Source organism: Ochotona princeps, chromosome 5, assembly GCF_030435755.1.
Source record: "Ochotona princeps isolate mOchPri1 chromosome 5, mOchPri1.hap1, whole genome shotgun sequence".
Taxonomy (NCBI): domain Eukaryota; kingdom Metazoa; phylum Chordata; class Mammalia; order Lagomorpha; family Ochotonidae; genus Ochotona; species Ochotona princeps.
The window spans coordinates 102,864,200-102,878,339 of NC_080836.1; the positions used below are offsets into that span (position 1 = coordinate 102,864,200).

General features: G+C 52.6%; 1 protein-coding gene across 3 annotated transcripts in view; it reads left to right on the plus strand.

Annotated features, from left to right (window-relative positions):
* Positions 1 to 14,140, plus strand: part of DIS3L2 (DIS3 like 3'-5' exoribonuclease 2) — a 371,962-nt gene that overhangs the window by 331,301 nt on the left and 26,521 nt on the right. For all 3 annotated transcript variants that reach the window (XM_058665113.1, XM_004577199.2, XM_058665114.1), the window contains exon 14: positions 11,069 to 11,148. In XM_058665113.1, coding sequence (XP_058521096.1) covers positions 11,069 to 11,148 — 80 coding nt within the window. The remainder of the gene's footprint in view (positions 1 to 11,068; positions 11,149 to 14,140) is intronic.

The following is a 14,140-nucleotide window of genomic DNA, read 5'->3' on the forward strand; positions in this document are numbered from 1 at the left end:
GCCAGTGCTGGGACATGCCAGCTGGCAGGGCACAGGAGCTTGGCTTTGCAGCAGCCAGGGCCTTATCTTGAGGCTCCCAGCCTGTCTGATGCCACCACAGCATCAGCAGCTTGACACGGTCACGCAGGGAACAAATCAAGTGTGTCTGTGACAGCAGAGCCCAGGTCTGTGCAGCCATGGGGCAGCAGCAGAGGCTGGCAGGTCCTGAGTGGCTGGCTAAGCCTTACTCAGGTCACCACGGAGCGAGTGCTGAGGTTGTAGAGCGAGCGCTTCTGGAGGCACCTGCCATGTGCTGTGCTGCTTGCTTTGGTCGCATGCAGACAGACTCACCTGGGAACTCACTGCATGTCACTGCAGGCAGGCAGTGTTCCCGTGTGCTTTTCCACACTGGATTTTCACCATAACCCTGTGAGTGGGTACTGTTAGTACTTGCGTTTTACAAAGAAGGGAACCGAGGTATGAGGAGCAAGAAAACATGAGGTTACGCGGGTAACTGAATTCAAAATCAGACAGCCTGAAGAGGTGGCTGCCCACCCTTGCATGCTAAGTGGCCTCCTGCTGTCAGCTGTTTTGCAATTTGTTTTGCTTTTAAAGATTGATTTATTTTCACTGAAAAGGCAGATCCACAAAGAGAAGGAGAGACAGAAAAGATCTTCCCTCCACTGGTTCACTCCCCAAGAGGCAGAGCTGACCCATTCCAAAACGAGGAACCAGAAGCTGCCCCAGGCCTCCCACACAGGTGCAAGGATCCAAGGCTTCAGGCCATAAGCAGGGAGCTGGATGGGAAGTGGAGCAGCTGAGACATAAGTCGGTGCCCATATGGGATGCCAACACTTGGAAGTGGAGGATTACCCAATTGAGTCATTGCACCTGCCCCCATTTTGTTTTCTAAAGAGTTGTTTACTTGAAAGGTAGAGTTACAGGGAGAAGTAATGACCCAGGTTTTTCATGCGTTGGTTCATTCCCCCAGTTGGCCACAACAGCCAGCGCTAGCCAGAGACCAGTGCTGGGAGCTTCATGTAGCTCTCCCACATGGGTAGCAAGGGCCCAAACACCTGAGCCATCTTCCACTGTCCTTCCCAGGCCGTTAGAAGGAAACTGGAGCACAAATGGGGCAGGCAAGATACAAATGCATGCCCATATACAATGCCAGAGTCACAGATGGAAACTTCACCTGCTATGCCACAGCACCAGCTCCTCCTCCCTGCCTGCATCAGTTGTTTCTGATACAATTGTATTTCCCTTGGGTAGGAAGGCCTGAGTCCTGGGCATGAACTCCTAGGAATTCTGGGAAAAGAACATGTCTAGACTTACAAACAGAAGGTCTCATCTAGCCGGAGCAAGCACGTTAGCCTTGGCATGCTTCTGTCTTTGGAGGGTCAGCCCTGGGCCCTGGGTTCCCGGAGAGGTACCTCGGGCTGAGAGGAGTCTTTGGAGGGTCAGCTCTGGGCCGAGAGAGGTACCTGGGGCTGAGAGGAAGAAGGTCCTGCCTAATGACAGTGTACCTCTGGGATTATTGTGGCACTTGGCTTTGTTTGTTTTTAACATTGGCCAGTGTGATCTTGAGTGAGTTGCAGCCATGTGAGATCACCCAGGGATGCGCTGTCCCGAAGCCTGGCTCCCACAACAAGCCAGGCAAGGCAAGAGCCTGTCCTGTTTTCCTGCTCCTGCATCCTGGCTCTTGCCAACTCCCTCTACAAACTTTAACCTTTTCAGTCTTTGCATGTTATCATAGCTACAAACTCTGTCTTCTCCATCTTTAAACTCTACAGTACACCTGTGTTCCTTGGTTTTTACCACAGTTAGATCAGCGTGTCATAGACTGATGAATTGTTTAATCAACAAACAAACTGCAATGCAGTTATTTCAGAGGGAAGTAGAAGCCTTGAGTCAGCCCAAGCACAGACCTCCAAGGTGCCCCTTGCAGATGTTCAGGACAATCATTGAACAACGTCAGGCAGTCAGGTGCTGGAGGACAGGAGGTGCATGCAGCCCGCCACTGTAAATTGACCCCAGGTTACAGAGCAAGGGGCTGGCAGTGGAGCAGAAAGGACCCAAGATGGCACTGTCATCCTGGAATAATTTGACCTTGTCTGGGAGAATAGCAGCGGAGTTCCCATTGATTCAGTTTGTGAGGTTTGACAGCTGTTCCCTGACGCCTCAAGCCAGCCCAGTTTCTGCAGGTGCGTTCTTCACGGTCACCAGTTTGTAGCGAGCCAGGTTGTGGGCACCTGTCCTTGTAAATCCCACAAGTCTCTGCACAGATCCACAGGGGTCACAGTGTCACAGTAATCTCAGGAAAGTTCTCACATCCCCCCATGAGACATGCCTTGATGGCAGCCACAGGAGGACTCAGCTGCATCCCACGGGGGATGTGTTAGACACAGTCCCAAGGCCACGGCTATGCTGAGTCTGAGAGCAGAGGCTAGGACTTCTGGCTCCCAGCTTGGGCTTATGTAACTCCCAACTCCTCAAGGGCCTGGAAACTGAGACCAGTTCCTCGGAAGATCATTCTGCTCTCTGTTTTTTCAAGAGGAGAGCCAGCTTGACCACTGGCTCAGGCATTGTAGGGGAAGAGCTCATTGTCTTTCTTCCATGAGCCGGGTGGCTCCCATCGTGATGATTGTCTCATCAGCTCATTTGCTGGGACCTCAGTGTTTGGTCAATGCCTGGAAGAACTTTACTTTGATTAGGTAAACCCGCATCTATTCCCAAAAAGATTTTGCAGGAAATTACAACCAAAGAAATAAGCAGTAGAGCGGACACAGTAACAGGAAAGACGGAATCCAGTAGAGCAGGCTGCGGCAACAGGACACCCATAACGAGCACAGTTCCCTGCCAGGCCGTCAGTAGCGAAGGAAAGGATTTTGTTTCTTTCTTCTCTTTTTTTAAAAAAATTTTCATTTTTTATAAAGATTTATTTATTTTTATTGCGAAGTTAGATATATATAGAGAGGAGGAGAGACAGAGGAAGATCTTCCATCCAGTGATTCACTCCCCAATGGCCGGTGCTGCGCCAATCTGAAGCCAGGAGCCAGGAATCTCCAGGTCTCCCACGCGGGTGCAGGAACCCAAGGCTTTGGGCCATCCTCGACTACTTTCCCAGGCCACAAGCAGGAAGCAGGATGGGAAGCGGGGCCGCCGGGATTAGAACCGGTGCCCATATGTGATCCTGGCACGTTCAAGGCAAGGACTTTAGCCAGTAGGCCACGCCACTGGGCCCTGTTTATTTATTTGAAAGGTAGAGTTTAAAAGGAGGAAGGCAAAGAAAGAGAGAAAAAGATTTTCCATCTGCTGGTTTACTCCCCAGATGGCTGCAAAAGCCAATGGCTGAACCAGGCTGAAGCCAGGAGCCTGGAGCTTCTTCTGGGTCTCCTACATGGATGTAGGGTCGCAAAGACTTGGGCCATCTTCTGATGTTTTCCCAGGTGTATTAGCAGGTAGCTGGATAAGAAGTGGAGTGCCTGGGCTATGAACTGACACCTACTTGGGATGCCAGCACTGTAGAGAGCAGCTTAATATGCAGTGCCACAATGCCAGCCCCCGTAAGTGAGCTTGCAACAAGCTCACTGGCTGGAAGTTGGGAAATTTCACACTGAAGCAGTGTCACACAATGCTGCTGTTGGGGACGTTAGATGGTCTAGTGGACAGCTTTGCCATTTCTGACAAGGAACGAGTAAGGTATTTTTCTTTTGTGGCTGCCATCTTTTTTTCCAACTTCAAGCTTCATTGGTTAAAGAACAAGATTTTCTGTGGCTGCCTCTGAAGATGCACTCTGGGGGACTGGAAGGACACTGGCACGTCCTTGAAGAGACCAACAGCAGGCTCCTCTGTCTGCGTGTGGCACCTTTCTGCCACCCAGCCAGTGTGCAGGTGAACAGAGCCAGAGGCCCTGGTAGGGGCTGTGGCCTGCATGTTCGCCACCACTCGGGGTAGCGCCACAAGCTTTAGAAAGTAGATTGGTCAGCCACAGAATGGCTCTGTCATTTATGCACCAGGAATCCTAGAGGAGAGCTTCCCCAGGTGCACAGCCACCTCTGTGCATTTAACGGGGCTAGATGTGCCCCCCACTCCCACCACCATGGACAGCTCTGACACTGACTTCTCGGTGGAAACAGGTCTGAATGACTCCAGCCCTGAGCAGGCATTGATTCACCTGGGGCCCAGTGCTCGGAGTAGAACCAGTTCCAACACAGTCCCCCTCTTTGACCAAGAAGATCCTCCTGCACCCTCACAGTAGGATGAGCAGACGTCTTGGTCTGGCCACCCATGGCATGTGCAGACTTGCCAATCATGCTATGCTTCACTAGTGGGAACCACAGACGCAGCCCAGTGACCTAGGCTCTGTCCATCAGAGCCTAGGTGGAGGACCAGCTCCCCTGTGCTGGCCTCACCCGCCCATGAAGGCAGTGGTGAGCAACTCCTGTTGGCCTGGTCCTGTTGGTGAGCAGTGAAGTGACCCCTGAGGAGAGTCACTGTGCAAGTGGGCAGGAGGGTGGTGCCAGGCTCTGCTTGTCTGGAGCAGGCTTTCCCTGTGCATCAGCCATGGCCCTACAGGCAGACGCTTTGTCTTCTGGGCCAGAAAACCTCCTCATCCTGTCGCCTTTAGCCTCTGGAATGAGGTGTTGTGGAGTCCTGAGAAGGGGCCTGAAGTGAAAGCCTGGCCGCGGGGCACCCCGGCGGCGCTGCAGGGAGGCGTCCTTTGCTCAGAGCTGCAACCTCTCCCACACTGATTGATCAGGAACTCCATGCTGAGCAGGGTTGAGCTCGGTGGGCCCCCGTGCCAGCGGATGGATGTATTTTTCTTGAAAGCCCAAGGTGCCAGAAATCTCGGTGATTACGTTACTGGAGCAAGGTCCTTCTCTGCGGTTTGCGCCGCTGAGCGTCAGGATGGCAGGATTCTCTTGCTCTTTTTCACTCTTATTTTTTTCCAGGTCAGAACCAGAGCTTGGGGCGGGGAGGCAAATCCTGCTGAATGAGCAAGTTCTTTCTTAAAAAGCTCTCTCCAAGTCCAAAAAGACTTCAGTGGACTTAGGAGAAAGAAATTTAATCCATGTCCATAGACTCGTTGTTAACCAAGTTTAAGCAAAGTGCACAGCATCTTTGTCTTATAAAGGAAAGCAAAGAGGGAGATGGAAAAAGAGGAATAATGCTTAGGAAATCCAAAGCAAACAGTGAAAACTAAGGAAGAAAAACTCAGGATCACCTCGGCGAATGTGAAGAGTTCCTTCTAATAAGGTGGTTTTTTGTTTTCAATGACAAATCCAGAACCCCTGGTAGAAGGAGTTTGCTGTGCTCATCCAGCCTGCCAGGCGTAGCGTCCCCGAAACGCCTGGCCTGGGGTAGCCCCGGCTGCTGTCGGCTGCAGGGAGAGTTGGACATCCTGCAAGGCCAGTGGCCTGTGAGGCGAAGAGTCAACCAGGGGGAGACTGGAGGCTTCCCAGGCTGCTCCTTGACCCGTACTTGAACCCGAGTCCTAATAGCTAGCAGATTGAAGCAAGCTCCCAGGCCTCCCGGAGAGGCTGTGTTGGGCTGAACCAGAGCAGGCGCAGCCAGAGAACTAACATGCGACTGACCAGCGACCTCTCTCGGGCCACCCCTGCAAGGGACGCTCTGAGGTGGCTCCCACGTCCACTGCTTGGTCAGTGAGCGGCCTGTGGGAACAGCCAGCTGCCCTATACTGCTGGCGCTGCCAGAGCCTTCCAGGATACGGGCAGGCAAAATCCAGCAGCCCAGGAGCGGCCATCTGGGAGCTGCTGTGCGCATGGCAGGGTATTCCTAAACTTGTAACCTCATTTTTTTGGCCCTCCCAAAGTCAGGCCCAGAATTTTCTAAAGCCCCAGAGGTTCTGAGCTGATCTGTTCCTTAACTCAGGGTGTAGTGCCTGCCAGGTGACCTTCTCCAGCCGTGTGTGGCTGTGTGGGTGGGCCAGCCGTACCCCTGAGCACAGGAAGGGGACTCCTGGCACACGGGATTGGCCACCCTTTCCCAGTTTAGCCCGTAACTCCTTGTTGCTTCATGGGAATAGAATCTGGCTTTAGCTTCACTGGGCAGAGAGCCAAAGGAAAGCTGTGTGTCTTTGAATAGTTAAACTCAAGGACCACCTCCCAGGAGCTAGGGTCTCCTTAAGCAGGAAGACATGCCTGCTCCAGGGACCAACTGGACTCTGGATTATGTACGAAACCTTGCACTTGGTAGGCGCCTGCAGACACTGCTGTGGACTGCCATGCTAGGAAACTCTGTCCTCTTCCTGGGTCAATTTCAGACCTCTCACAGAGGGTTTGCCACCTCCACCCCACCTCTGAATCTCCACTCTGACTTCTGGGAGCTTGCAAGTGACTGTCCATCTCGAAAGTCAGACCCACAGCCTGCAGCCCAGACCACAGCCTGCAGCCCCTAACCAGTGACTCTCCACTATTCCTCTCTGACCCCTGGACACCTGGGGAGCCCAGAGAGCAAGCTCTTCCCCCAAAGCCACTGTTCCTCCTTGTTGGGGACAGAGCAGTCCCACCTGCCCTGCCTCCCCACATCTCACTGGCTTCACACTCAGGCCGTCACCAGGGCCTGTAATACTCTTCAGGGGAAGGCTATGGGTTTGGGTTGAGATTGTAGTTCTCATTGTGGTTTGGCCAAATTACCTAACGTTTCTCAACCTCAACTTCCTCATCTATCAAAGGAAATAGTAATACCTGATTCAAGTGGTTGCGGTCCCAGTGCAGGAGGCAGCCTTGGCTTCGGAGGCATTCTGCCGTCCTAGGTGCTTCCCCGTGCTGCTCCACCCAGCCCCGCCTCTCCTGCCTCACCTACTGTTGAATTCATGTATATAGACTTTGAGAAGCCCACCCTACCTGTGGGAATTACATTCCCCATTAGTTAGCTTTTTTTTTTTTTTACTTTTTAAGAGCTATTTATTCTCACTGGAAAGGCAGATGTGCAGAGAAAGATCCTATCTATCTACTGGTTCACTCCCCAAATGGCTGCAACAGCCAGAACTGAACTTATCCAAAGCCAGGAGCCAGAAGCTTCTTCTGGGTCTCGCATGTGTGTGTAGGGTCCCCGAGACCCTAGGCCATCCCCTACTGCTTTCCCAGACCACAAGCAGAGAGCTAGATAGAAAGTGGGGCAGCCAGGACATGAACCAGCACTTGATGGGGAGGATTAGCCAGTCAAGCCATTGTGCCAGGACCAAAAAGTTTATTTCTGCTTAAAGTTGGGAGGTTTTCATTCAGGATCAGGCAGCCCATAGTCTTGTACCTGATTGAGACTGGTCATGGCAGGTGCAAAAGAAAAATCACCTGATAAGCCAGGAAGCTGGCAGAACTTGACCTCAGTTAATCAACTTTCTCATGAGAACCACCCTCTGAGGACTTGCCCCCAGATCAAGTCTCCACCATCCATCCGTCACCCATCAACGTTAAGACATCTGTATGAGTATTGGAGAGTCCAGTCCTCAAGCCCAGCAGCTCCCTACAATGCCTCCCTGACCCACAAGCACAGATTCTTCTTTTTACTTGTTTGTCACTTAGTCGTGGGAGACCCAGAGAGGACTAGGAATGGGAGGCACATTTCGGATGTCACTGCTGGGGTTCAAAGTGTGTATTTAGAAGTCTTACAGGTCATGTCTCTGCTTTCTCTGAACTTCACTGCTGTTCCAGGGGCCAGAACCTCATCTTGCTTTCAGGCCACAGCACTGGCCATTCCACTGTTCTCTGGGTCTGCCTGTTCCTCCCACCCAGGCTCCGCCTGCCTGGCTGAGAGGAGCTGTCTTTTGCTCGGAGCCTCCTCCCGGCTCCAACACAGCCCCTATTGCCAGCCTGCTCTTCTGCCTCGCATGCTGGCCCCAGCCTGGTAGCCCAGTCCTCCCAGGAGCAGGAAGTGGCCAAGACCCTGAAGCTACGTTGCTCATGTCTTATGGCCAGTGGGACATGCAGAAGTGCCCCTGTGAAAGACCAGCTGTACGGGGACTCCAAAAACCCAAAGGACTTACGATTCTATAAGGAAGTGAAAGTCACCAACTGGGGTCAGGGTTGTGGTGCAGGGAGTTAAGCTGCCACTTGCATGGTCAACATCCCATTTCAGAGCAGCAGCTCAAGTGATGGCTGCTCTGCTTTTTATCTCACTTCCTGCTAACAACAAAAGATGGGCCCGGGTACCATGGGAAACCTGGAGGGCGTTCCTGGTTCCTGGCTGTAGCCTGACCAGCCCTAACTGCAATAGTCATTCAAAAAGTGAACCAGTGAATAGAAGATCTCTTTCTGTGTTGTATGTAAGTATCTTTCTGTCACTTGCTCTTCCAATAAATAAATAAATCTTTAGGAAATATTACCATAAAATCTTTAAAAAGATTTGTTTGTTTGTTTTGAAAGAGTTACAGAGACAAACAGAGATCTTCCATCCTCTGGTTTACACCCCAGATGAACCTAACAGCCAGGGCCGGGCCAAGCCAGGAGCCAGGAATTTCACCCAGTGATCCCACATGGATGGCAGGGTCCCAAGCACTTAAGGCCATCTTCCACTGCTTTTTCCAGACATTGGCAGAGAGCTGGATCAGAGGTAGAGCAGGCAGGACTTAAACCAGCTCCCCTACAGGATGCCAGCATCACAGGCAGTGATTTAACCCGCTGTACCACAGCATTGGCCCCAAGAGGATAGTCTGTTGCTCAGTGTGAAGTCGTAAGTGCTTCTCGTGGTGGATTGTGAAGTCCCCTGAGCCGTCGCGCCTGAGGACAGCACTCTCACCTTCCTCACCTTCCCACCGGTTTTCCTTCTATGCAGTCTGTTCATTGTCATGTCATGTTAATGGCATGTATGCAACAGTGCCTCCTGCCGTACCACATCATCCCAGGTGTTCTCCTAGGTTGGTGAAAGTCCTTTCTAAGCCGTTGATCAGCTGCCTGCTGTTCCACACATGAAGAGCATTGTACTGATCTTTCTGTGAGTGCTGCTCCTTTAGTATCTTTCCAGTGAAGAGCACTTCTTGGTGTGTAAAAGTTGGCCTCCTCTATTTGTGATGAATTGTTGAACCATCAGTGCCTGCTTGGATTTGAATCCACAGCTTTTGGCATCAAGTCCAAGGATAATGAAAATTTCTAAGTGATGCATTTTTTAAATGTAAGAGGAAAAAAAAGGAATATAGGTCAGAGCTCAGGTGCAAAGAGAGGAGAGAGACTCGAGCTAGTGGGCTTTCCTTAAAGGGAATTATGCTTTGCTTCACTGAGAGGCCCAAGCAGCCCCGAGCAGTGGCGGGCGGGGAGCGTGCCTTGACTTGGCGTCTCTGGCTCCGAGGTAGCAGATTCCTCCGGCTTTGTGTTCTCATTTGGGTCAGCGAGAGGACAGACCACTCCTGCGAGCAGCTTGTCCTCTGGAAGGAGAAAAGTGTCCAGCATCTAATGGTGCAGATCATTAGCTGGGTTGACAGCCTTGCAGTTACGAAAACAACGGCTGTGATCGCGTTAGCCTCCTGATGTGCAGCTCATGTTCGCGAATGTGTCCCTGGTGGCTTAAGAACACGGTGAAGCTGCGATTGGAGTCCTTGGTTCCCCATTTGGAGCCGTTCAGACTGCACTCCTGCCCTGCACTCCTGCAGGCCACACAGGGCCTGCCTGAGCACGGTGAGGCTGCCCCTGCCTGAGCACATTCCTAAGGACCACCCAGTCCAATGGGCGAACACAGCTTGAGGAGTTACCGCTCCTAATCACACATCTACACTCAGGCTCCCGACGCCCTGTGTGCCCCCAGCCAGTCTTCCCGCTCAGCAGTACAACACACACCTCTGGGTATCCAAGTCAAGGTTTATTTTATTCCTTTTTTTTTTTTTTTTTTTTTTTTTTTTACGATTTATGTATTTCCAATGGAAAGGTAGATTTGCAGAGAGAAGGAGAAACAGAGAGAAAGATCTTCCATCCTCTGGTTCACTCTCCAAGTGGCCGCAATAGCCAATCTGAAGCCAGGAGCCAGGAGCTTCTTCTGTGTCTCCCATGTGGATACAGAGTCCCAAGGCTTTGGGCCATCCTCTTCTGCTTTCCCAGGCATATATACGCCGGGAGCTGGATGGGAAATGGAGCAGCCAGGACATGAACCAGTGTCCATGTGAGAGCATGAGCAGCCAGTTGAGCCAACACACTGGTCCCCCAAGTCAAAACTTTGAACCCTCCTTGAGTTCTCCCTCTCTGCCCCCACTACTTTCAGAATCAAATCTGTCAGGCTGCCCTGCTGCATCTACTGCTAAAGTTTCTTCTGAGGTGGATCTGATGGTTCGTTTCCCTGCAGCTCACCCATCCTTACTTCCAGCTCCAACTCCTGTCAGCATCCCCGCTGCCTCCCCCGTGCCTGCCTCCCGCAGCCTCCCGCTCCTGCTGCCTGCTCCTGTTGCCCGCACTGCAGCCTTCTGCCGTCTTCACAGTAGCTGCAAAGAGTTCTCCAGAACAGAACCATCCACCACCCACCTCTTCCTTTAGGCAGGGCAGAGTCTTCCCTTTGTACTGGAGCCCCACATGACCAGGAAGGCACCGTGTCTGCAGCACCTGTGTGGGTCCAGCATCGCTAGCCCTCCTGTCTGTTCTGAAGCTCCTGCTGCATGCTACGCTCTGTGTTCAGAGGAGCCCTGTCGCACCTGCCCCACCTGCTCACCTTCCTTCCCACATCCCTGTTCCGTGGGGGTCAGTCATCAGCACCTTTCTGAGAGATGCGGGTTTGTTCATGGCTTTCCTTTGCTTCGGAATGTTATGGAGATACATATTCACCCGCAGTGTGGTCTCACTGCTGTCAGGCTCTGCCACGCTGCCCAATCCAGGGTAGCTACCTCCGCCCCTTCCCCTCAGCCAGCTCGGGGTCTGGCATTAAGCATGGGCTCTGCCGCATGCTGCTTAAGCACATGGAGTCCTGGGAGCAGTCCCCATCCACAACAGGGACCCTGTCACACATGGGCACTTCCTGGGTTCCACACCACGTGTCTGCTGGAGGGAACATCATTTTGCCAACTTGACTTTTTGGAATTTTTTTTTCTCAGTTGTTGGGATGAACAGAACATGTAGCCTAGAACTTAAACTTTTTTCTTCTGTCTGTCTAGCTAAAGCTTGCCTTCACCCTGGACCACGAGACTGGAATGCCTCAAGGATGCCACATCTATGAGTACCGCGACAGCAACAAGTAAGCCACGCCGCAGCCAGGCATTCCTTGACACCCTGTCCCATAGGAGAGCCTGTCGCTTTCTGATGCTGCTCTTCCCTCACCAAGGAGAGAACAGTAAGGAGCTTGCTGTCAGCCCTTGCTGCCACTGAGCTAGATAACAGCTGGCACAGAGCAGGGTTCTCACCTCAAGCCCATCTGGTTTGCCACCAAAGGCAGGAGGTGAAGTTCTTGTGCAGCTGTGATGTGTTAGAAGGTGCATCCCCAGACAGAGCCCGTCCCAGGCTCCCACTGCCTCCACTGTCTCCAGGGCCCTCCCCAGGCGGTCCTGGCCTCCCGTCGCTGCCTGCTGCTTGGCTCTACTGTGGTAGTCAGTGCCTCCCTATCTAGACTGTGCCTGTGACCATGGGTTTTGCTGTGACATTTGAAAATGTTGCAGCTGGGACACTTCAGTACTTGAGTACTTGCAGATTTCCATCCCTGGGCATTTTGGAAAGGGAGCCCACTTTATAGCATCACTTTATAGCCCCTCCTTACTTCGTTACAGACCGCTCCCTTCTTGACTGTGTCTTGTTTGTGAAAGTGTGGCACATGGCCACATGCCCTGGAGTGGGCCCTGATGGTGAAGATGGTGGTGGTGACTGAGGGCCGTGGCCGCTGAGCCGGCCCCAGGGAGCTTACCTTTGTGACCCCGCTTAATTCTACTAGCAGCCTGGGGAGGGCTCCATTGTTTTATTTTTTAAAGATTTATTTATTTTTATTGCAAAGTCAGATATATAGAGAGGAGGAGAGACAGAGAGGAAGATCTTCTGTTCATTGATTCACCCCCCAAGGTGCTGCGCCAATCTGAAGCCAAGAACCAGAAGCCTCTTCCGGGTCTCCCACGTGGGTGCAGGGTCCCAAGGCTTTAGGCCGTCCTCCACTGCTTTCCCAGGCCGCAGGCATGGAGCTGGATGGGAACCAGGGCCACCGGGATTAGAACCAGTGCCCATATGGGATCCAGGCACGTACAAGGCGAGGACTTTAACCTCTAGGCTACCACACTGGGCCCATGGGGGGGATCCATTGTTACTGTTGTATTTGTAGAAGTGGAGGTGTAGGGCACTAAAGAAACTTTAGCTGGGAGAGGGAGTGTCACCATTGTCACAGCGCTCAGGGAGCAGACAATTGTCCCAAGCTGTCAGTCCGTTTGGGACCAAGGCCTGGTCTCCCTGTTAAAAATATAAACTGCCTCATTGTGTCCAGAGGAAGGAAGTAAACCCGCATGTGCTAACAGGCCTACTTTCCTAGAGCACCTTCCAGAAGACCACTCATATCATCCTCAGAAACTCTCACTCTGCGGGGGAGAATGTGGGTTCATGGGTGCCCTCCCACCCACCCTCTGTTTACAATGTGGCAAGACATTGTTGCTCTTCGTGCTGTATCTTCAGGATGCTGCTGCAGTAAACTGCCATGGAGCCTTAGTCCCCATCACTGAATCAAAGGAGGGGTGGGGCAGGTGTCCTGCAGTGCCACCGTGGCCTCTCTGGCCTGGCTCTTTCTTGAAGACAGCCCCAAAGTTTCTAATGCGTTGTGCCAGAACAACTATCCCAACTTCCCAGAATACTGACTGCAGAAAGATAGGGTTCATGGTCACCAGCATCCAGGAACTGAAGGGGACAAGTGCCTGGTTTCCCAAGCAGGCATTAAGGGGAGAAAAAGATGTGAGCCATGAGCCACAAGGTTGTCACCCTGCCCTGCTCCCAGCAGTGCCACCTTGCGGGTGCTTGCTGGGGTTCGGTGAATGGCAGCACCCTGCTCACAGATTGTGGCAGCAAAAAGACTGATGGAGACCCAGGGGTGCTGCAGACTCCAGTTCTGGCTTCATCCTTTGCAGGGTTATTTTGACTAGCACAAGGGCACCGGTCTTTCCTCGGCATCTGGTATTGACAGTTCCTATGTCCAGGAACAGCCTCTTGGGTTTTCTTTGGGTCTTAGAGGATCTTTAGAGAGTGAACCAACAGATGCACCCTCATTTTTGTTCTCTGTCTCTCCTTAAGTGGAAACACAACAACACAGTGAGGACATGTACAGATTGTCCATGGTGCGTCACAGCCACTGAGCAAATGAGATGCCCACAGTGTCGGTTGCGTTGCCTTCCAAGGAGGACACTCAGCTCCTGGCTTCCTGTGCCCTGGTGCCAGCAGGGCTGCACCAAGTGGGCTGGGGAAGGGGCTGGCACATCTTTGGCAGCCCTGACTGCAGGCAGCAGCTCTGTTCAAGGACAGGCTCCTCGTCGTGTGGGGTGAAGCCTGGGACATGCACCTGAGCCTAGCTTTTCCTCTGCCCACCTTCCTCTGTCCCCCAGAAGGGTCCTTATCCCTCAAGTGCCTGCATGCAGGTGTTAGCATAATGGTGGCACTTAGGCAATGAGTATGTATAGACCAGGCCCTGTGGGGTCCATGTCATCGCTGGCCAAGTGACAAGAAGTCCACAGCAGCAGAGACAGGATGTGCAGGTGCAAGAAATTCCGTGGCACGTGGTTTGGAACAACTCGCCGTGGAAAGCCCTGATTCTCTGTGCTGGGCAGGGTTTGTAATCATTTTCGCATTCACCTCCATTGGCTGAGCTCAGTCCTCAGCAGAGAAGGTGTTCTGAGCTGGCACTGAGGCTTGAGACCGGCCCTCCAAAGGTCCTTCCCTTCCCAACAGAGTGGCCCTAGACACGCATACCCAGCGAGCAGCATTTGTCATCTCTGGGACCTCAGCACCAGCTCCCATCCCTGGGCAGTCCCCGTGACCCCACTGCTGGCTCTGCTTTATCCCGCCTCTTCCTTCCATCAAAGGGCTATCCCTGACTGGGCACCAAGGGATGCAGGCCTGGCGCTTGTCCTTCTCTACTGTGGCTTGGGTCCTGGCTATTTCTGTGCTAGAGCTGCAGCTCTCAGGCAGACCTTGGCAAAGTTCTGAGGTCTTCAGAAAAGAGAAAGGAGCTGCCCTGCAGGGCATCGGGTTCATGAGTCAAGCCCTGCACC